The sequence below is a fragment of the Zootoca vivipara genome, chromosome 15 (genome assembly GCF_965207765.1).
Source record: "Zootoca vivipara chromosome 15, rZooViv2.hap1.1, whole genome shotgun sequence".
Lineage (NCBI taxonomy): Eukaryota > Metazoa > Chordata > Lepidosauria > Squamata > Lacertidae > Zootoca > Zootoca vivipara.
Window position 1 is genome coordinate 40,193,558 of NC_142598.1, and position 23,767 is coordinate 40,217,324.

General features: G+C 47.9%; 1 protein-coding gene across 1 annotated transcript in view; it reads right to left on the bottom strand.

The window, feature by feature from the left end:
• Positions 1 to 23,767, bottom strand: part of SLC24A2 (solute carrier family 24 member 2) — a 104,265-nt gene that overhangs the window by 11,641 nt on the left and 68,857 nt on the right. The window contains exons 4-5 of the mRNA XM_088658827.1: positions 10,127 to 10,222; positions 8,316 to 8,392 (exon numbers count right to left, since the gene is read on the bottom strand). Of these exons, the coding sequence (XP_088514953.1) occupies positions 8,316 to 8,392; positions 10,127 to 10,222 (173 nt within the window). The remainder of the gene's footprint in view (positions 1 to 8,315; positions 8,393 to 10,126; positions 10,223 to 23,767) is intronic.

The following is a 23,767-nucleotide window of genomic DNA, read 5'->3' on the forward strand; positions in this document are numbered from 1 at the left end:
TACTGTGAAAACTCACTTTCTAGGCTAGAGGCTATTCACTACGTAGAATATTCGGATAGGAGAATCAGTTACAATTCAGCCATAAAAACCTTGCACCTAGTTAATATTTCTTAATCTAAACAACTCTGCAAGGCTTTTAATGATGGGAAAATGGGATTCCTGTACAGGCTACAGAAATGCTAAATCACAAGTAGGGTGTAGTTTAACATGTGTTTTGGTCCATAATAGTCTTGCTTCAAACCATGATGTTCAAATATATGAAAGGATGTCATATGGAGGAGGGAGAAAGGTTGTTTTCTGCTGCTCCAGAGAAGCAGACACGGAGCAATGGATTCAAACTACAAGAAAGAAGATTCCACCTAAACATTAGGAAGAACTTCCTGACAGTAAGAGCTGTTCGACAGTGGAATTTTCTACCAAGGAGTGTGGTGGAGTCTCCTTCTTTGGAGGTCTTTAAGCAGAGGCTTGACAGGCATATGTCAAGAATGCTTTGATGGCGTTTCCTGCTTGGCAGGGGGTTGGACTGGATGGCCCTTGTGGTCTCTTCCAACTCTATGATTCTATGATTCTATGTTGCCATCTTCCTCCATTAGCAGCATCAGCAGTTTGCGACAGCTCTGCTGAACCAAGTAGCTTTGCTGCAATTCTGAAGCAGCGTGACTCAGTTACTATGCATAAAATAACGGAACTGTAGAATTGGAAGGGACCCCGAGAGTCATCTCGTCCGACCCCCCGCAATGCAGGAATCTCAGCTAAGGACACCTCCAAGGAGGGAGAGTCCACCACCTCCCGAGGGAGCCTATTCCACATTGCTTTCAGGCAGGTGTATAGTTGCTGTTTCACCATGTAAAGGTCATAGGCTCCAATATTTTTGTAAGTGAATTTTTGCCGTAATGCACCATTCCAATTTCCTCCTGAAGTAATAATAATAATAATATTTTTATTTATTTATACCCCACCCATCTGGCTGGGTTTCCCCAGCCACTCTGGGCGGCTTCCAACAGAAAAATAAAACACAGTAATCTATTAAACATTAAAAGCCTCCCTGAACAGGGCTGCCTTCAGATGTCTTCTAAAAGTCTGGTAGTTGTTTTCCTCTTTGACATCTGATGGGAGGGCATTCCACAGCTCAGGCGCCACCACTGAGAAGGCCCTCTGCCTAGTTCCCTGCAACTTAGCTTCTCGCAACGAGGGAACCGCCAGAAGGCCCTCGGTGCTGGACCTCAGTGTCCGGGCAGAACGATGGGGGTGGAGACGCTCCTTCAGGTATACTGGACCGAGGCCATTTAGTGGAGTGTTTCACATTATTCTGTATCTGCATGTTGCATAAGCCATTCCTTCACCTTGCCAGTGCTGAATGAACTACGGGGGAAACTGGCTGAGCTGCCACAGGCGTCCATCACCTGTGCGGATACTGTGATCTGCGTGAGGTAACTCTCAGAACTGGTTGCTTGCCAGTGATCTGAGCTCACGGTCTGGCTGGCCAGGGGAAAACGAGGACAGGGCTCCTGAACCATTAACAGTTGTGCAGAAGAGGAATTTTCAGCGATGCAACTTGCGTGACAAGTCTCACTCTGTGCTACACAACTATTAGAGGTGCAGGGGCCACCCAAAAGTGGTCAAAAATGGCTTGTGTAGATCAACCCAGCAATGGGAAATTAAAGTCCAGTACCAAAGTCTCTGTAATTATACTGGTTTGTAAAGTTGAGATGGTCTACTGCTCCCATCCTAGCCTGTGATAATTCACTCTTTGGTATTAACCATGTTTTGGAGTAACGTGTTCACCTTTGCTCTGCTTCTGTCTGTTCATTCTCCTTAAAAAAAAACTTTAAATGACCGATGGTTGCAGGGCTGAGGACACAGATGTGAAGAGATATAATTCTACAGAACCACACCATCTAAATGCATCTGAAGGCAGCCCTGTTTAGGGAAGCTTTTAATCTTTAACAGATTATTGTATTTTAATATTCCGCCCAGAGTGGCTGGGGAAACCCAGCCAGATGAGCGGGGTATAAATAATAAATTATTATTATTATTATTATTATTATTATTATTATTATTATTATTATGTTCTCACACTAGACTCCCCCCAAATCTGTTTATCTCGTTAGAAATATTCAATGATCCCAAGGAATAATGGGATAGGGAGAAATGGCCAGCTATTCATAGTGAAAAGTCAAGTTATTTTGACAAAAGCGGCCAGGTATGCATTGCAAGGAGAGAAAACACTCCAGACAGGAACTTTTCCTGAAATGAATAAATCCTGTGTTATCTCTCTGATGTATCAAGCAAAACCCACTTTGCCACAGTCATTCAATAAAGCTGTTTACTAATCACAGAGAAAACAGCGTAGACTTTGTCCCTTTGTCCCTCCTTTTTCACTAGAAGTTGTCTTTGGGCATATTATATATATATATATATATATATATATATATATATATATATATATGAATGATTTGGTTTCCATAGGAACTGGTAAAAAAGGAACACGCCTGAGTGGGAGGAGATGTTAATGTGAAACTGAATGTTATTCTTAGGGAAGTCACAGGTTAGAACAATTACAGCTGAAGTTGCTTAACTGCTTATCTAATGGTGCTTTTAAAGGGTATATAAAATTTCTGGATGATCTTCTAATTTTTTTAGCGAGTGGCTCCTGTAGTACTTTTGGCCTTTTTTAAAAATCAAACATACTCAGTGCCAAGCTATAGAACATAACATTCTCATGCTAACAGCAAGAAAATATACAGCAATACATGGCCTTTTCTTTGGAAAACGTGTGGTAGCTTTTGTTTATTGGAAATGAAAGAAAACCCACACTTCCTTCACTAACTGACAAAAAGGGGCTTTTCAAACATGCACTTTTGTTTAAATTCAACTGGTTAAGCAATTGGTTAAAAAGCAGAGGATTTAAGGCTGCAATTCCTACAGACTGGAAAGCCAATGGATTCACCGTTGGATGATGTGTGCTGCTACTCTATGAAATATAAATGGTTGCAAAGTATACTATTCTCAGATTAGCAGAAGCTATGGGGAACACGCTTGCGACATTTTCTTGGCCTGAGCTAAGTGGTGTAATAAGTAGTTCAGCATCTGCCATTGGGCAGCTGTGTCAGTCTGGCAAGGTTACCGAAAAGACCAGCAGATTAAAGTATGGTTACCAGATGTCCCCGTTTCCCGGGGCCAGTCCCCGGATTTACAAATCTTTCCCCGGAGAAAACCCGTCCCCGGATTTCATTTAATGTCCCTGGATTTATATTTCAAGTGTTGTAGATTTATTAGTAGGGAATGAATGATGCGTGATTGGTTCAACGGCACAAGACACATCATGTGGGGACTTCCGTTGAGGCAAGATGGCGAGCAGCTCCTGAAGCCAACCAGAGCCAACTGCGCTACCAATCTGGCTCCGGGCTACTGAGGCTGCCGCTGCCGCTCCTACTGCCGAGGGGGAACTGAGGACACATGGTGTGTCAACAGGGGGAACCGCTGACACACACACCCCGCAACCCAAATTGAGCTGGGGGCAAGAGCGCCCGTCCAACTGCCCAGTGGTGCTCTGGGACCAGTAAAAACCCCAGAGCCGATGCAGGGAGAAGGAGAAGGAAGAGAGAGAAAGGAGAAAAAAAGAGGAGAGTCCTGAGCTTGCCACACCGCTGCAGCCGCTGAGGAGAAGAGGTAGGAGAGCACCCGGAGGGCAAGTGTCACAGTCCGGTCGGCGGGCGTCAGGACCAGAGGCAAGATGGTGGTGAAGAAGCAGGGTCGAGGAGCAAGGCAGAGGCGAAGGTCCACGGGGCACGAAGCAAGGCGAAGGTGAAGCAAGGGTCCAAGGCGCAAGGAGCAAGGCGAAGGATCCAGGAACAAGAAGCAAGGCGAAGGTCCGAGGGTCGAGGAGCAAGGCGAAGGCGAAGCAAGGGTCCAAGGAGCAAGGAGCAAGGCGAAGGATCCAGGAACAAGAAGCAAGGCGGCAGCAAGGCAAGGGTCCAAGGAGCAGGAGGCCAAATGCAACCAGGCAAGGATAGCGTTGCTGTGGCAAAGAGCTGAAGGGAAATGCTGGGCTTTTATCCCTCTCAGCTCCTGCCACCAGGTGCAGTGAGATCTCAAGTGGCCTCACCTGGGTGACTACTCCTTGCCTCTCCAGCACAAGCTGAGGACTTCACCTGTGTGGCCATGCCTTGCTTCTCCAGCACAAGCTGAGTCCTGCAAAGCACTACAGGCCCCAGAGCCTGACTCCTGCCCATACTCCTGACAGCAAGGACACGTGGTCGAACCCAGGCCTGACCCGAGCCTACTCCACGGGGGCTAACGCTCCAAGAGATCAGGCCAGGGTCCAAAGGAAGGCCATGTGATAGAGGAGACCACAGAAGAGAAGATATTACTTTTTAAAATAAATAAATAATTCGTAATAACTTTTTTTCTCTTTTCAAAAAAAAAAAGTGTCCCCGGATTCTTTGAAAAAAGTCTGGTAACCTTAGATTAAGGCTTTAATCCTTTGTTCACTCACCTGTATGTAAGTCTCAATGAACTCAGTGGTGCTTACCGTGTTTCCCACATTTTAAGACACCGTCTTATATTTATTTTACCCAAGAAAATAAGCCTATGGCTTATTTTCGGGGGGGTGTCTTTTTAATTTTTTTTTAACTGTAATTACGGCAGCCAGCGTTGCTGCTGCTGGGTTCCGGAGGCAGCCTGCAGGGTCGGTGCCCAGCTGCGCCGGTGCTGGACACTGGAGAGAGCAGGAGACTGAGCAGCCACTGCGGCATCGCGCTGCCAGAGACTCGCAGCCACTGAGGAGCTTGCGGCGCCGGGGCTTGCGGGCGGCTCTCGCCTTTCCGCCCTTTCTCCTGCTCCCGGGGGAGACGTGGCTTCTATTCCCCATTGCCAAGGAAACAGCCCGGGGGAGAGACGCCAGAGCTGAGGCGCCCCCCGCCCGCGGATCCCACGTGCCGCCGAAAACGGCAATGCTTAGGGCCCCCCACTCCTCGCCCGAAGTGGAGTAAGGCCCCCCGAGCAGTCCAGGGCTTGCTTCCGAATGCGCAGGGACAGGACTGCGCTGTTAAACTCTTTGCAAACTCCTTGCCCAAAAGAAAGCTGTCCTGCAGAGTGCCGGATCGAGGAGCCGGTCTGCAGAGTCAGCGCCCAGCAGCGCGGCGCTGGATTGAGGAGGCGGTGCTTCGTGCGGAGCTGCTGGGCGCCGACCCGGCAGGCCGCTTCCTCGATCTGGCGGCCTCCCGGGTTGGCGCCCAGCAGCGCCGCGCGGAGCACCGCCGGTCTGTAGAGTCAGCGCCCAGCAGCGCGGCGCTGGATTGAGGAGGCGGTGCTTCGTGCGGAGCTGCTGGGCGCCGACCCGGCAGGCCGCTTCCTCGATCCGGTGCTCCGCGCGGCGCTGCTGGGCGCCCACCCGGGAGGCCGCCGGATCGAGGAAGCGGCCTGCCGGGTCGGCGCCCAGCAGCTCCGCACGAAGCACCGCCTCCTCAATCCAGCGCCGCGCTGCTGGGCGCTGACTCTGCAGACCGGCTCCTCGATCCGGCACTCTGCAGGACAGCTTTCTTTTGGGCAAGGAGTTTGCAAAGAGTTTAACAGCGCAGTCCTGTCCCTGCGCATTCGGAAGCAAGCCCTGGACCGCTCGGGGGGCCTTACTCCACTTCGGGCGAGGAGTGGGGGGCCCTAAGCATTGCCGTTTTCGGCGGCACGTGGGATCCGCGGGCGGGGGGCGCCTCAGCTCTGGCGTCTCTCCCCCGGGCTGTTTCCTTGGCAATGGGGAATAGAAGCCACGTCTCCCCCGGGAGCAGGAGAAAGGGCGGCAAGGCGAGAGCCGCCTGCAAGCCCCGGCGCCGCAAGCTCCTCAGTGGCTGCGAGTCTCTGGCAGCGCAATGCCACAGTGGCTGCTCAGTCTCCTCTCTCCCATGCCCAGCGCTGCTGGGAGCCGACCCTGCAGGCATGGCTTATTTTCGGGGTATGTCTTATATTTTACAAAGGCTTTAAAATCCTGCCATGGCTTATATTATGACTCCGTCTTAAAAAGGGGGAAACACGGTACTTCTGAGTAAACATGTATAGGTTTGGGCTGTCAGTCTAGTATAAGTTTTCATGGCCTAGATTCTCAGCTGGGGAATACATGACAATATCCATAACTCTGTGTAAAGCTGAAAATACGGAGCAGCAATTGCTAATAGTACCATTGTCAGAGTTTTACTATGTCAATTAACAGCTACACTGGGACAGGAAAAGATGGTATCTAGTGAAGCTTAAATGAATGGAATCAAACTTCTGGATTAGTCTGAATCCAGCCATCTGACACTCTGTTCTCCCTCTGAAATTCCTCTGACAGGGAACTCCAACATTCATATAAAAAGTGGAGTGTTTTAGGAAATTAAAAGGCCCACCCACTGGTTTCTAAATGTTGCCATTTCTGATGCCAGATTTTTGTTGATTTCTTCTTTTGCAGAACTGGCAGAGGATAGCATGGTTTGATCCAGTTGCAGGCACTTGCAAAAAGTCAGGTCCCTTCTCTTTACAGTTTATTCAGAATAAGGCAGACATAGCCCTTTGCTTTTGAAAATGGGACTTCCTGACTCTGCAGGATTTTCCAGTGGGCTTAGAAAATGCTAGACACACAACGACTGTACATAGAATATTCTATGAGATGCAATTGTGCTTCCTTGTGCCTCTGTTCTTCCTGAATAATTTCTGAGGGCTGAGTGACAGGAAGGATAAAGGCTTCCAAATTAATTCGTTCAGTTCTAGACCCTTTTGTGGTTTTTTCCCCCTGTGCTTAAAGTATACCCTTCTTTGTTAGACAGACAAAGGGCAAGATCTAGGCCAAGCTAAACGCTCTTAAATCCTGGTGATTCAACGGGAGAGAAGAGCAGATGCTCAAATGTCTCCCAGTGAAATCAAAGTGCTTAACTGAAATTAAAGTCCTGGGTGATACCTAAACAAGAAGATAACAAAACAATATTCATATCAAAAAATAAATCACTGCACTTTGTCTTTTTTTGTCTGTCTGCTTTGAAGACAGCCTTGTTTAAAAGCTGAAATTATTTCAAGACTATTCAGGCACAGCAAAAGGTGGAGCCAAAGGTATCTTTGCTATGACTCTAATTATGAAGTTTTGAAAGTGGGAATCCATTTGTCTAAAACTCATTCCAGGTCGAAACTTGTGTTGGTCAAGTTAAGATTTACCCGTGAAAGAGGGCTTTGTATCCTCCTTTTTCTTTTGCTTGCTTTTGTTTTCGTTTAGATTAATCTTTTTTATTGTAATCTTATATTATAATCTTATAAATAATGAAAAACAAAACGAGAGAATGGGGCTGAGGTTGCAGCACTTGCAACATAGCTGCCAAGTTTTCCCTTTTCTCGCGAGGAAGCCTATTCAGCATAAGGGAATTTCCCTTTAAAAAAGGGATAACTTGGCAGCTATGACTTGCAAGTGTGTCCCTTTTATGCATCCCGTTAATCACAGCTGACAGGCTGCAGTCCTGGGAGGAAATGTTTTGCTCAGCGCAAGGAAACAATCCCTATTAATGGAACCAGGTGATGTGAACGCAGTTCCCTAGGCAAGCGCTACAAATGCACCCTGGAAGGAAACATCGCTGACTTTGGCCCAACCTTGAGGAAAATGTTCACTCAGAAGTTTTGGAAAGTCAGTTTGCCACGTATCACACGACATTGCTGCTGCATCAGCTTATGTGAAACCACTGAGCGCTTTTAAATCTCCAAGGTGATTGTTCTCACATATAGGTTATATCTTGATAGGCAGTGAGCTTCCCCCACCCTGGGCCCACAGACTTCGCATGGTAAAAACATAAGGGCGCTACTGAAACGGACCAAAGGTCCACTTTGTCCAGGGATGAGGAAGATGAGGCTGCATAGTCCTTTGTCAGGGAGGACAGGCACCGAGGTTCGGCAACATCTGGAAGGCCACAACTTCCCCATCCTTGGCCTACACCCATAATTCTGTTTGCAACAGTGACCAGCTGGATGAGGAGGCCATAAAGCTAATGGCCAAATGATCTAAGCCAGTGGCCAATGATACTGCATGTGTCCATGCAATTCACAAACACCTTATGGTACATATAACTAGCTATACCTGTGGAGGACTGAATTCTAGAGAGGAGGGAGGGAGGGAGGGAGGAGGAGGAGGAGGAGGAGGAGAAGAAGAAGAAGAAGAAGAAGAGTTTCTCTCTTCAGTGTTTCATAATTTTATGAATCTTTTTGCCCTTTTACGGTACATCCCGTGCATCACAAAACCATGCATAAATAGGGATGGAGGAGACAGGGGGGCGGAGAAGGGGAAGGGGGAGGAATAAGATAGCAACCTCTTCTGCTCCAACAGCCGTTCCGTTTTGCATAGCTCCATCATTTGGCGGTGTCACTTCAACTTCGACTTTTGCCCCTGAAGCATATTCCAGAAATAAAAAACAAAAACGAAACAAAAGCAAAACTGAGAACATATCAGTTACTTTTCAACCATTAATCTGTAAATTCATTGAACGGCTAAGCACTGGTATTTACGGTAATTAGCTCATATAAGAGTTAGTTTGAGACAAAAAACAGTAGCTTAAACCTACTGAAGACAACGGCATTTAAAGGAGAGTCAAACTGAATGCTAACAGAGTTTAATATTACAGGTAGGTAGCCGTGTTGGTCTGGATCGAAGTAAAATAAAAAAATTCCTTCAGTAGCACCTTAAAGACCAACTAAGTTTTTATTTTGGTATGAGCTTTCGTGTGCATGCACACTTCTTCAGATACCTTTGTAATCTTTACCTTTTTTACTCCATTATCAAGTCTATTAATTAATCACCTAAGCCTTGTTCACACAGCTGCTCACCCAGAGCGAATTAGCTCTTATTGTGCATCTGCCTCTTACAGACACAGCCAACTGCCAGGATCTCAGGCGGAACTGCTCAGGAGATGAAACTGGCAGAGCGAAGCTCTGTGATTTGCTCCTCTTTGCCCATACAAAAGCATTTGTGTTGCAAGAGAGGAAGAATTTGCAGTGCTTTGGGATTCTCTTAGTGCCCGTTCTGCTAGAGCTGACGGGTGCTATTCACGCGCTCCACAGTTCAAAGACTCGTGAACAGGTGAAGGAGGAAGCCATAAAGGGCACCGCTTATTCTGCAGTATATTCTCGGACTCCTAGCCAGTCTCTAGAAGAATGTGGATGAGGGATGCGGGGCTATCCCTTAATTGGGGGACGGGGGCGGGCGGGACACAAACGTATATCAACTGGTGGGTTGCAAATGAGCCAACTTGTTGACCACCCTTAGCCTGTGTGATCACAGAGGATTATCTAAGCCAAGGGAGGGGAACTTCACAGATGAGAGGGACTGCCCAGCTCTCATCGGTCAGCTGATTCTAGTATGATGTCAGGTGATACCGTCAAAGGGGCTCACTGTCACTGCATCACAGATCACGTGGGCAGGTGGGCCTGGGTTGGGAAATGGCTCGCTGAGCCTAATTAGGCCGGTGGGCTGCTGTTCCCCACTGCTGACCTAAGCTTAAATAAAATCAAGCATGATAAAATAGATGTTGCAGAAGGAAAGCTTGTTCTTCACTTCTGCTTTCAACTTGGTGGAAACAGTTGCACCACATATACCAAGAAGCTTCACACAGGGAAGTATATCTGCACTGGAAGACAGATGAGAACGCCAGACCCATCCATGATGTGCAGAACAGATGCAGGTTTCTTTGCAACACAAAAAGTACATGCTATTTTGCAATTAGGCTATACAGTGGTACCTCTACTTACGAATAACTCTACTTACGAATGTTTCTACTTATGAATGGAGCTCCGTCCGCCATCTTGGAAGCAGTTTAGATAGGATTTTTTCTACTTACGAATTTTTAGATAGGGTTGCTTCGACTTACGATTTTTTTCTCCCAATGCATTCCTATGGGATTCGACTTACAATTTTTTTCGACTTACGAATGTGCGTTCGGAACGCATGCAGTGAATTGCATTGGCCTTTTTCGTAAGCAGAGGTACCACTGTACTATAAATATATAGGCATTACCTCAATTTTTTTTAAAATGCGGTATTTTCTTGAGTAAAGTACTCCATAGCATTTTTATTCACATATCTGCAAATATGTGAAATAATTAAAGATTATTATTTTTTTGCCTACCGGCATGATTAACACTTCCGTTCCGTTTTTCACCATCCTCCACCTGACACTTTTTGGCCATCTTATGAAGAATAGATGCCCTTTCTTTGAACTTTCCTGAAAGAAAGAAAAAACACATTTGTTAAAGCACAGCTATCGGAGGTGGAAGATTCCTGTGACTGCCTCAGCTTCTTGCACCGTGAAAGCAAGCTGAACATTTATCTTCCAACTTGAATAGCTGCAAAATGGTGGCTTAGTACTGTTTGTGTATTTGTATCATCAGAAGCTCCTGCAAGGCTGAGAGACAGCACCTTGGAGCAAGGGGGCACATGGATTTGGTTTCAATTAACGCTAAATGAAGGAACCTGTCAGAATTAACACCAACTTTTATTAACAGGATGACTGCTATGCTTTGCCTTTTTTCCCATTCCTAGGAGAAAAATTCCAGAAGAGAAAACAGCTCAGTCCTATGCAAGTTTACACTAGATCTCACTAAATTAAATGGATTGCAGCCTAAGATGCCTGTGGCAGCCCAGAGACTAATGCCTTAATTGTGGCAAATAATAATAATAATAATTTATAATAATAATAATAATAATAATAATAATAATAATAATAATAATAAATTTATTATTTATACCCTGCCCATCTGGCTGGGTTTCCCCAGTCACTCTGGGCGGCTTCCAACCGAATATTAAAAACAGTACAGCATCAAACATTAAAAACTTCCCTAAACAGGGCCGCCTTCAGTTGTTTTCTAAAAGTAAAATAGTTGCTTATTGCCTTGACATCTGCTGGGAGGGCGTTCCACAGGGCGGATGCCACTACCGAGAAGGCCCTCTGTCTGGTTCCCTGTAACCTCACTTCTCGCAATGAGGGAACTGCCAGAAGGCCCTCGGTACTGGATCTCAGTGTCCGGGCTGAATGATGGGGGTGGAGACGCTCCTTCAGGTACACTGGGCTGAGGCCGTTTAGGGCTTTAAAGGTCAGTACCAACACTTTGAATTGTGCTCGGAAACGTACTGGGAGTCAGTGTAGATCTCTCAGGACCGGTGTTATGTGGTCCCGGCGGCCGCTCCCAGTCACTAGTCTAGCTGCCGCGTTCTGGATTAATTGCAGTTTCCAGGTCACCTTCAAAGGTAGCCCCACAGAGAGCGCATTGCAGTCGTCCAATCATTCTCAAGCTAGAGCCCACTGAGTAAATATAGGGGTGAATACCAATGATATCTGTCTAACTGCACAACAGACTTCAGCAATGGGTCTTCCTGCTCCTCTCCTCCCACTATAGCCCACCCGCCAACCCCAAAATCTTTTCCAGAGGGTCCCCAACCCTCTGGAACAGATAGGGGTGTTGTACCGCAAGGGGGATAATTAATTCAAATGTTTCTGTTACCTCTGAGAATCTCAAGGCAGTGTACAACAGTTTTAAGACACATATGAAACACTAAAACACAAACAATAAGATGCAGCCAACAATTTATATGCTATTTAGTTGTCAATCAATCAATAAAATACTTTAACCCAGGAAGACCTTTATGCAACTCGAAGGCCTAACTCTGTGGCATTTGTAATTATGCTTCAATATACGGTACCTTCTCCATTTTGAGAATGAACAGTCAGCAGGAACTGGCTGAGCAAACACCACGGACCAGCGTCTGATTTAATTTTAACGTAGTAACACAGCCCATAGTTTGCAGCAAACCAGTTTCTCATTTTATCTGAAAACAAGGACCTGTCTTTTGCACAAACCAGGATACTTCCCATGATGGATATACATATTTATTTTGCTCTGCTGTTGTCTTTGGACAAACAAGCTTTGCATATTGGCTAAACCATGAAAAGCCTACGTAGGAGAGGTGAAAGTAAAAAAAATAATGTTTGTACCCTAAGCAGCAACCTGTTTTTACAACTGTATTCAACTCCTTTGCTTGGGGGGCGGGGCGGGGGGGGGAGAGCTCATGATTGTGTCTCCAGCTATAACTGGCATTGGCCCGCAACACGTACTTCTGGTATTCATCTCTTAATAATTGCTTTTCAATTAGTAGTGGAGTGATTTCAGGATATAGCTCAAATATAATGGTATGCAGTAGGCAGCGGGAAATACTGAATATTTGTGGGGAAGTGGTGGAAGCAAAATACGGTACTTTTATATTTCCCTTTTCATTATGTTTCTGAGATGCAGACAACAATGGTTTTCGCCCTTAAAAAAAAAAGACCTTACTGAGATCAGATTAGTTTCTAAAAATGTAACCTTTGTGGTTTTCTGAAAGGCTTTTGGAGAGCAGATGACGGCTGGATGCAGAGAAACAACGAAAACTGGGACTAGGAACATAGATGGTTATCTATGAAGGCATAAAGCTTGGATATAATCATGTAATCAAATAAAAGATAAAGATGGCAATTGATGGACACCAATAAAATTCGTCTCTCCAGCTGCAAGATTCATCCACCCAGAAGCATTTTTGTTATTTGATGTTTGCAGTGTCCGATTTATGTATTTTAAAGTTGGTACTGGTTTGACACAGAGGAATGGACTTGGCACACACGGCACAGCTTGAAAACAGGAACATTTAATACAACATAATGTAATAGCGAGATCAATGGGTGGAGAATAGTTAGCTTCAAGAAACAAAAAGCCAGACTATATAAAGAGCGGTTACAAAGAGAAAGGAAGAACCAATTAATGAGATGTCACCTGTTCATCAGTTAGCTCATTCTAATGCAGTGGAAAACGCAAATCTAAAATAATAGGTACAAAATCTCACATGGTAAAGAGTACAGATCTGCATATGAATAGAAAAATGGATACAGATCTGTCACGGTGGCCGGAGTGGACTACTTCAGAGTAACGACGCCACGCAGCTCTGCATTTTATTCTTTTATTGGTGCTGCGTATTTACAGTGCTCAAGTCATTGCTATTTACACGGAGTGATGTGGTCAGTCGGTTTCAGAACCTCCTAATGGCTTTTGGCGCGTCTTTCTCCAACACAAAAGCTTTGGCAGACCCATCCTCTTGCCCCTCCTCTTCCTGCGTAATTCTGGAGTTGGGGGGATGGGTCTTCCCCCCTTGCTTGCCCCTTCCTGTCCCACCTGGGACCCTGGCTCCTCTACCTTGCCTGAGCCTCGGACACGACTTCCTGCTTCCCCACTGGAATCGGAACTCTCCCTGCTTTCCCCTTTGCTCGGGGACGGGCTTGAACTCAGGAGGGGAGGGACTTCGCGATATCCCCTGTCCCTCACATCCACCCCCCTCCCAAGCTCTCCTTCACCCCTCCCCAGGCCCCCCCCATGTGTCGGTGACGACTGGAAGCCTAAGAACTCAGTGCTCTCCGAGCCCGTTGGTGTGAATACCTCCCCCCAGTCCTGCGAGCCCCCCCCTTCCGCCTGGGCGGACGGGAATCCCAAAAAGTCCGTGGCGTCAGAGCTGGTGGGGGTAAAAACGTTCTGCCAATCTGCTCCTTCCTCTGACTGGGTGGATCTCGGTGACACCCATACCTCATCCTCTGGTTCCTCAAACTCCGCTTCCCAGCGCCATGGTGAGCTGCTCTCCCGTGCCTCCTCCTCCTCCCCCTCCCTTTCCATGTGCCAGGGCTTGGGTCTGTGGGGAAAGAGGGCGTGAAATTCTTCCACCAAGAATTCCTCCTGTATCTGAGTGGCTGGGACCCATTCATTCTGGGACGGTGGAGCATCCTCCCATGCCATGAGGTACTCCAGTCCCCCCACCCCCCACCTTGAATCCAGGATGGCCGTGGCCTCATTGAGTTGCTCCCTGCCTTCCCTCTCCCCCCCTCCCTCGGGGGTTTGTTCGCTGTCTCGGAGCCTGCTGCTTTCCCTGTACGGCGACAGCAGCGATCTATGAAACACTGGATGCACCCTCATGTCCTCTGGCAGTGCCAGCCTGTATGCCACCGGGTTGACCTGTTGCGTGACCGTGAAGGGGCCCAGCCTTTTGGGTGCCAGCTTTTTGCACCTCCCTCTGGTGGGAAGGCCCTCCGAGGACAACCACACCTTGTCCCCCACCCTGATGACCTCCCCTAGTCGCCTGTGGCGATCTGCCCCCTTTTTGTACGCTTCCTTGGCCCTCTCCAAGTGTTCTCTGAGCTGCTGGTGCACCGTCTCCAGTTCCTCTGCCCAATCCTCAGCCTGTGGGCCCTCCTCCTCCTCCTCCCCCTCCCTCTCTGGGAAAGATCTGAGGTCGCGCCCGTAATTGGCCTTAAAGGGCGACACCCCTGTGGAGACGTGCACTGCATTGTTGTAGGCAAATTCTGCTAGTGGCAGGCGATCCACCCAGTCCGTTTGCCTCTGGCTGACGTAGCATCTCAGGTACTGCTGCAGAATGGCGTTGACCCTCTCCGCTTGTCCGTTGGTCTGCGGGTGTCTAGCCGTCGACAAGCTGACCTCCACCTGCAGGAGGTTCATGAGCCGCCGCCAGAACCTGGAAACAAATTGGCGGCCACGATCCGAAATAACCCTTAAAGGTAATCCATGCAGTCTGAAAACGTGATCAACAAACAGTTTGGCTGTCTCTTCTGCAGAGACTGCCCTGGCACACGGTATAAAGTGGCACATTTTGGACATGAGGTCCACCACCACCAACACTGCGGTCTTACCCCGGGAAGAAGGCAGATCTGTGATGAAGTCCATGGACAGCACTTCCCACGGCCTGTGTGGCGTGGCTAAGGGCTCCAGCAACCCTGGTGGCGCTGCTCTGACCACCTTTGCCCGCTGGCAGGTGTCACAGCCCCGTACATAGTCTCGAACATCTTCCCTCACCCCTGGCCACCAGAAGTGTCTCATGACTAGGTGAGTGGTCTTGTCCCTTCCAAAATGCCCCGCCGTTGGGTTGTCGTGCATCTGTTTGAGGACCGTACGTCTGAGCTGGGTGGTGGGCAGGTACAGTGCCCCCTTGTAGAAAAGCAGCCCTCTGCGTTCTGCAAAGTCTTTTGCCTGCTCCCTCCCCCCTCTCAGTTCTCTGAAGATGCGGTTGGCAAAGTCATCCGCTGCCGTCAGTGCTGTGAGTTCTGCCTCGCTCACCACTGCTGCTCCGCAGGACCATGCCGACGGGGGGAAAATGTGCCTTGGGGCTGGTGGCTCCTCCTCCTCCATGTACTCTGGCTTGCGGGAGAGGGCATCCGCCCTGACGTTCTGCTCTCCCGGGATGTAGTGTATGGAGAAGTTGAAGTTCGAGAAGAACTCTGCCCACCGTATCTGCCGCTGGTTGAGCACCCTGGCAGTTCTCCAGAACTCCAGGTTCTTGTGGTCTGTGCACACCTGGATGGGGTGCTTGGCGCCCACCAGGAAGTGTCTCCAATGTTTGAACGCAGCGTGGATCGCAAGAAGTTCTTTGTCAAACACGGTGTAGTTGCGCTCGGGCTGTGTCAACTTCCTGGAGAAGAAGGCACAGGGTCTCCACTCCCTGTTGGTGTCCAGTTGCAACAAAATGGCGCCCACAGCTTTCTCAGAAGCATCTGTCTCAATGCGTAGGGGCGCGTCCTGGACCACGTGGAACAGGTTCTGGCCCGAGGCGAACACCCTCTTGAGGCTTTCGAACGCTGCTTGCGCCTCTGGTGTCCACCTGAACTTCTGCTTGCCTCTCAGGCAGTCAGTGATGGGAGCCGTAACGCGAGAGAAGTTCTTGATGAACTTCCTGTAGAAGTTGGCGAAGCCTAGTAGGCGTTGGGCATCTTTGCGCGTCCTGGGGCTGTGCCAGTCCAGGATGGCCTGCACCTTGTCCTTGTCCATCGCCAGCCCCTTGTCTGACAGCTTGTAGCCCAGGAAGTCCACCTCCTTGGTGTGAAACTTGCACTTCTCCAGCTTCACATACAGGTGGTTCTCCTTCAGGCGCTGCAACACTTCCCTGACATCTTTCACATGCTGCACTGGGTCATTGGAATAGATAAGGATGTCATCCAGAAAGACCAGGCAGTTCTTGAAGAGGAGGGACCCCAGGACGTGGTGCATGAAGGCCTGGAAGCATGCTGAGCCCCCTTGCAAACCGAAGGGCATCACCAGATATTCAAAAGAGCCGAGAGGCGTGAACATCGTGGTCTTCCACTCATCGCCTTCCCGGATCCTGATCAAGTTGTACGCCCCCCTCAGGTCTAGCTTGGTGAAAATCTTGCCCCTGCGTGCTGCTGTCAGGAGATCATCCACTCTGGGCATGGGGAAAGCCACTGGCTCTGTCACCGAATTCAGCCGTCTAAAATCCACCACCAGGCGGCGCTGTTGCGTGTCTTTCTTGTCCACCCAGAAGACCGGGCTGCCCCCTGCTGCCTTGCTTTCTCTGATGAACCCCCGCTTGAGGTTCTTGTCGATGAAAGCGCGCAGATCCTCCAGTTCCTGGTCTGACATGGCGTACAGCTTGGCTGGGGGTATAGTTGCCCCTGGCACCAGGTTGATCTGGCAGTCAAAAGGCCTGTGTGGGGGTAGGTGGTCGGACTCCGCTTCGCTGAAGACCTCCTGCAGGTCCCAGTACGGCTTGGGTATCGCCTCACCCCCTTTGACGTGCATGGTGGCCACCGTGGCTATCGGAGGCCCCTCCCCTGGTTGGTGCTGCATGCAATGTTCCAGGCAAAAGTCCGATCCAAAAGTGATGCATCTCTGGTGCCAACTGATGGAGGGGTCGTGGCGCGCCAGCCAGCTCATGCCCAAGACGATGGGGGGGTCTGAGATGGTGGTGACGTTGAATGCCAGTGTCTCTGAGTGCCTTCCCACCGTCATTCTCATGGGGGGGGTTTGATGAGTGATGGCCCCCCCCCAGCAGCTCTCTGCCGTCAATGGTTGCCACGTGAAGGGGAAAATCCAGCTGCAGAAGCTGGATCTGGTGCTCTTCTGCAAAGTTTCTCGAGAAGAAGTTCGCTGAGGCACCACTGTCAATTAAGGCAAGGACTGTCAGGGGATAGCCATTAGGGAGCGTTAGCGTGACTTCTAGAACCACTCCTGCTCTGGGAGGGGTGGGCTGGCTCTGCTCCTCTCTGTGCGGGTGGGTGGGCTGGGGCTGTTGTCTGCTGACTGTGCCTGGCTGCTGCCCCTTGTCTCCTGCAGCCAGGCTTTCCCGTTTCCCTGCTGTGGTGCTGCGTCAGTGGGGGAGGGCACCACCGTTCCCGCCCTTCCTTGCCACTCCCTGCGATGTGGGCAGTCTCTGACGAGATGCTGGGGGGAGTTGCAGAGAAAGCAATTCCCGCCCTTTCCCTCCTTGCGTCTTGGCGCCGCTGGGGTTTGAAGAGCCCGCGCGCGCGCGCTATCAATCTGCATGGGTTCCTGGTCCTGGCTGGCCCCAGGCTTGGCTTGAAAGGGTTGTTGGGGGAGTGGTTTCTCCTGCGACCGTGGGAACCAAGCCCGCTTTGCGCGCGTTGCTTGTTTGTCGCTCCACCGGGATTCCTGTCTCACCCCCACCGCCAGAGCCGCTTTGCTCAGCTGATCCATATCACTGGGCTTTGGACCTCTCGAGAGCTCATCCTTCACCTCCTCATGCAACCCCAAGTAGAACGCCGCTTGCATTGGGGGGGACCCCAGTTCCCACCCCAATCTGTGCACCAGCATGGTGAATTTCGCCCAATACGCGCGAACTGTCATATTTCCTTGGCGTAAATTATGAAGTTCCTCCTTAGTCTGGTCCATATGACTATCGGACGAATACATCGTTTTCAAACCTTCTAGAAATAGTTTGACATTCTTCATGCAAGGATTCCTTGTTGCAATTAACGGTCTTAGCCACTCCCTGGCTGCCCCGGTAAGGTGCTCCACAATAAACGCTACTCTGTGCTCATCATCAGGGAACTCATCGTGGTGCAGCTCAAGAGCATACACAATCTCAGTCTCAAAGCCTTGAAATTCCTTCGGGTCTCCATTGAACTTGCTAACTAGGGTCCCAGCTCTCCTTCCTGGCAGCACTTGGACTTGGGGTGCCCCTCCCGCCTTGTTTTTCTCTGCATCCAGCTTGTTTTGGAGGTCTACCGCCACCGCCCTTAATTGCTGCTCTTTTTCCTGAAGCTCTCTCACCTGTTCCGCAAGTTGTAGCCGGTCGTCCTGGACCTTCTTAGTCTCCTCTTTAGCTGCCTTCAATTCTCCCTGCGCCTGCAGCGACAGCTGCTGCAGTTCTAGCTGGGCTTGCTCCGCGATCTGCCGCCACTTCTCCGCCTCTGACACGCTCATCCCGGCAACTCCAAAGTAGCCCAAAAAATGATTAGGAGGTTGCTGTCACGGTGGCCGGAGTGGACTACTTCAGAGTAACGACGCCACGCAGCTCTGCATTTTATTCTTTTATTGGTGCTGCGTATTTACAGTGCTCAAGTCATTGCTATTTACACGGAGTGATGTGGTCAGTCGGTTTCAGAACCTCCTAATGGCTTTTGGCGCGTCTTTCTCCAACACAAAAGCTTTGGCAGACCCATCCTCTTGCCCCTCCTCTTCCTGCGTAATTCTGGAGTTGGGGGGATGGGTCTTCCCCCCTTGCTTGCCCCTTCCTGTCCCACCTGGGACCCTGGCTCCTCTACCTTGCCTGAGCCTCGGACACGACTTCCTGCTTCCCCACTGGAATCGGAACTCTCCCTGCTTTCCCCTTTGCTCGGGGACGGGCTTGAACTCAGGAGGGGAGGGACTTCGCGATATCCCCTGTCCCTCACAAGATCGATTATGAAGTCATCAGTAGAGGCACACAAACAGAAAAAAGCATATTCACAATCTGGTCCTATTGGCCGGGTCATATTGCAAGATCACACCTGTTCCTTTTGCAGCCAGAGGGACTCACAAACAGGCAGTTGTTCCTGCCCCCCCCCAACAAAGTCAGTGGTTGCACTGACTTCCAGGGCCATAATGTGTGGAAAGTGCTCGTTTCAGCCACTTCGCATGACATTCAATAGAGCAAGGGAGGGGAACCTGGCATTGTTAATCTAGAATCCCACCACCACTGGCCATGCTGACTGGGTCTGTTGGGAGTTGAAGTCCAGAAGCATTTGAAAAGCCAGCCCCATTCATACAACAGACTTTTCCAGTGCTACAGGAACCCTAAGAGCTTGGGAGTCACGAGCTGCAAGGAGAATTTGTCTTTGCTTCCGCCATCCGATATACCTTTAGAGCTGCAAACCAATGTCCGAACAACAATATCACCGGGGCAAAACTTTGGAGCCCACAAAAGCCAAGAAGGCCAATGCAATTCGCTGCATGCAAATGCGGAAGAGCAAGAGTCATGCATTTCTGAGAACTGCGGGGTAGCAAGTTCTTTCAAGTTCGTCAGTTATCCATGGACATGGAACTAATTTAAGGTGGATATGTCCAGGTATAGATCTGCAACTGCTCTTTAAAAGGCTTTATACAGAATTATTTTTATAGTTGTGGAAGATTATCAAGGCACAGCAGCTAAGCACAAAACTTTTCAAAACATTTTTGCTACCTAGCCTTCCACCACCAACGGACATAGTTTGTGGCAAAATGCCAATGTTACTTCCCGTTCCGAGATCCATTGAGCACCAAATTAGTGAGAGAGGGAAGAGCTAAGCGCCTCCCTTCCTTCCATGGATTCTTCCTTGCAATTGCCCCCTCCCTGCATTAGCCTTGCAAGGAAAACACAAGAACTCTCAGTGCAGTTCCACCTTTGGTTCAGCCATGGGGAGGAGACTAGTAGCATCACCCGTCTCTCATTCATCCATCAAAAACTTTGGATAAAAGAACTTTTTTTTCTTTTTTCTTTTTGGTCTGTCTCTTTTTTGTAAAGGTATGTTTAGACATATAGTTGGGTGGACACCTGCCTGTATCTCTCCTTCTCACTCTAGAGCCTCTTGGTGGCAGGGGGAGGTTTCTGGGGAGAGGGAGGGGGGCAGGGAGAAACCCAATTATAAAATGGATCCTTCGACTGACCACCATTCATGGAGCTCTCTTGTGGCAGGAGGGGGCTTGTGGAGGGTGGGATGGAAGAAGGGAAGAATATGTTGTGTAGGTTTTTTTATTATTATGCAAAACTAATAAAAAATTTATTTAACAAGGGGGAAAAAATTTGGATAAGGACTGCGTGTGCTGACAAGATTGAGCAAACTGCTAATTGGCATAGCTTACACTTTATAAATGGCTGCACCGATGTAAACTATATCTCAATTGTAAATGTGGATTGGATTGCACAACATCACCTATCCTCGATGAAAACACTCACATCAATTAACCAAATATTTTGATGAAGCTGCGAACAATTTGCACGTAGGTGTTTGCAAAACCAAAAGGTCATCTTCTAGCCTTGCTATATCCGAAATGAGAAGTGTGATTAATAAGTCTCATTGGGTCTTGCGTTAATAAATCGAGGCACATTTAGACGGCAGTCTTTTTACACACTTAGATTGGAGTAGGTCCCACTGAATTCAGTAGGGCCTGCTGTGGACATGTTTGGGCTTGCATGAAGAACCAAGTTCTGTGTGCTGTGTTAAAGGAAAACTGATTTGCTGTATGACAATAAAAAAGAAACAGCAAATGCGAGTTGATAAAAATCTTAAGAAGTATGGTAGCACATTACACTATGTCAGTGAAATCATGCAAAGAGGAACTGAAAAAAAACCAAGAAGAAGAAGAAGAAGAACCACAGTAGTTTTTTTTAAAAAAGAGTATTAAAAAATGCTGAGACAAAAATTCCAAAATATTTCTTACCTTCTTCAGTCATTGTGTCATAATATTTTAGCTTTCCATATGATCCAAGCTCTACAACATCATAGTAAAAGACACAGAGATAAGGAAGCAGCAGACACTCAAGGAAATCAACATGCTTTCACACATTCTTAATAAAATTCACAGCAATAATCTTTCTGCAGAGTAGGGAAGCATAGCTGGTCAAAATGAGACGTATTTATGAAAATTGCTTCTGTAGTCAATGTAAGCATCTTGGCTAGGTTGGTTTGAGCACAAAACGCTGTTGGGTTGTCACTGGAAATTCCATTCTCTCTTCCAGGGTTATGTCTTAAGTTTCACCTTCTGAGAATCTTCTTTTGTAAACTGCAATTTTACGCCACAATTTAATATTTATTTAGCATCAATAGTCTGCAAGATGCCAAGGAACATGTCCCTGTGAAAGCCTATTTAATGTTTATTGGGATACGATTGAAGCCAGCTGAAAATGTTAGATAAGAATTTTTATTAATTTGTTTAAAATGTCATGCCACCTTTTATCCAAAAATCGCAGGGCAGTGTATAAAATTAAGAACATAATTTACACAGCATAATAATAAAAAAACATGATAATACACAGCATAATAATAAAATAATCGCAATAACAGCCCACCCTCCCCATTTAACAGGCCATAGATACTTAACGGCTGAAGGCCTGGATAAAGAGGAATGTCTTCACCTGGAGCCTAAAGATATGTAATGATGGTGCCAGGCAAGCCTCTCCGGGGAAAGCATTCCACAGACTGGAAGCCACCACAGAGAAGGCCCCTTCTCGTGTTTTAACCCTCCAAACCTTGGGGGGGGGGAGAAGCATAGAGAGTCTGGGTTGGTTCCTATGGGGAGAGGGATTGAGCTCCCGAGCCATGTAAGGCTTTTAATGATTCAATTTAGATTGTGGCTTTTTATGTGCTATATTTTTTAAAAAAAATACTTTATTTTGTTTTTATTCTTGTTCTATTTGTGATTCTCAGTTTTTATTGTATTCTTTTACTTATTATTTTCATTTTTAAAGTTTATAATAGAAAATATGATTTGGGCACTTTTCAGGCTGCAATCCTAAACCCATTCCTGAAATCAACAGCATTTACTTCTGAGTAGGCATGTATAAATGGGCTGCAAGAATTTAATTACAGGCTCAAAATTACACTATTTTCTGAAATAATAATAATAATAATAATAATAATAATAATAATAATAATAATATATTTATACCCCGCCCATCTGGCTGGGTTTCCCCAGCCACTCTGAGCAGCTTCCAACAGAACATTAAAATGCAATAAACTATTAAACATTAAAAGCTTCCCTAAACAGGGCTGCCTTCAGATGTCTTCTAAAAATCTGGTAGCTGTTTTTCTCTTTGACATCTGGTGGGAGGGCGTTCCACAGGGCAGGTGCCACTACCGAGAAGGCCCACTGCCTGGTTCCCTGTAACTTGGCTTCTCGCAGCAAGGGAACCATCAGAAGGCCCTCGGCGCTGGAAGTCAGTATGGGCAGAACGATGGGGGTGGAGACGCTCCTTCAGGTATACTGGACCGAGGCCATTTAGGGCTTTAAAGGTCAGCACCAACACTTTGAATTGTGCTCGGAAACGTACTGGGAGCCAATGTAGGTCTTTCAGGACCGGTGTTATGTGGTCTCAGTGGCCACTCCCAGTCACCAGTCTAGCTGCCGCATTCTGGATTAGTTGTAGTTTCCGGGTCACCTTCAAAGGTAGCCCCATGGAGAGCGCATTGCAGTAGTCCTAGCGGGAGATAACCAGAGCATGCACCACTCTCATGAGACAGGTAGGGTCTCATCCTGCATACCAGATGGAGCTGATAAACAGCTGCCCAGGACACAGAATTGACCTGCACCTCCATGGTCCAAAATGACTCCCAGGCTGTGCACCTGGTCCTTCAGAGGCACAGTTACCCCATTCAGGACCAGGGAGTCCTCCACACCTGCCCGCAGACTGTCCCCCCAAAACAGTACTTCTGTCTTGTCAGGATTCAACCTCAATCTGTTAGCCGCCATCCATCCCCCCAACCGCCTCCCAGACACTTTAGCCTGATTTCTAGGCCTGTTGAGCTCCATGGTGGAAGGGAAGGGAAACAATTGCATGATCATCCTGCTTACAAGACTGCCCTTCCATAACATTTCTGTGTACCTTCGTTAATACCATAATCCATCATTAACGAGCTGCAGACTGAGAATGCAGGACAGTGCAAAGACTTGAGAAAACATCTGCCTTGCTGGACCCAGGAAGAGCCAGCAGTCTAGAAGTTAACAAGCAGGACAAAACAGTGATGGCCCACCCCTTAACAGTTGATTCCCGCATCTGACACTCAGAAATATACAGTGGTACCTTGGTTTTTCAAATGCCGAAAACTCGGAAGGACATTCGATTTTCAGAAGCCGAATGTCCGATGTGGCTGTCGGTTAATTTGTTTCTGGGGCGCCTGCACCAGTCGGAAGCTGTGACTTGGTTTTCAAACATTTCAGAAGTCAAACGGATTCATAGCTGCCAAGTTTTCCCTTTTCTTGCAAGGAAGCCTATTCAGCCTAAGGGGATTTCCCTTAAAAAAGGGGAGAACTTGGCAGCTATGAATGGATTTCCAGAATGGATTAAGTTTGGTGCTTTTGTTTTTGAGGCTTTTTCGGTTAATTTGTTTTTTGTGACTGTGTGGGACCCAGTTCAGCTACTGACTGATTGATTGTGCGACTGCAGAAATGGATAAAAGCCCCACCCCCATCCAAACAGTGACTATCCTCAGTGCAGCTAAGAAAGAAAATTAATTTAAACATTTATCATCTACAATACTGTCTATAGCACAGTACATGGATTACTGCTTTCATTTTATAGATCAATGGTCTCATTACATAGTAAAATTCATGTTAAATGGCTGTTTTAGGGGTTTCTTTTAAAAGTCTGGAACGGATCAATCCATTTTGCATTACTTTCTATGGGAACTCGCTCCTTGGTTTTGGAACGCTTTGGTTTTGGAACGGACTTCTGGAACGGATTAAGTTCGAGAACC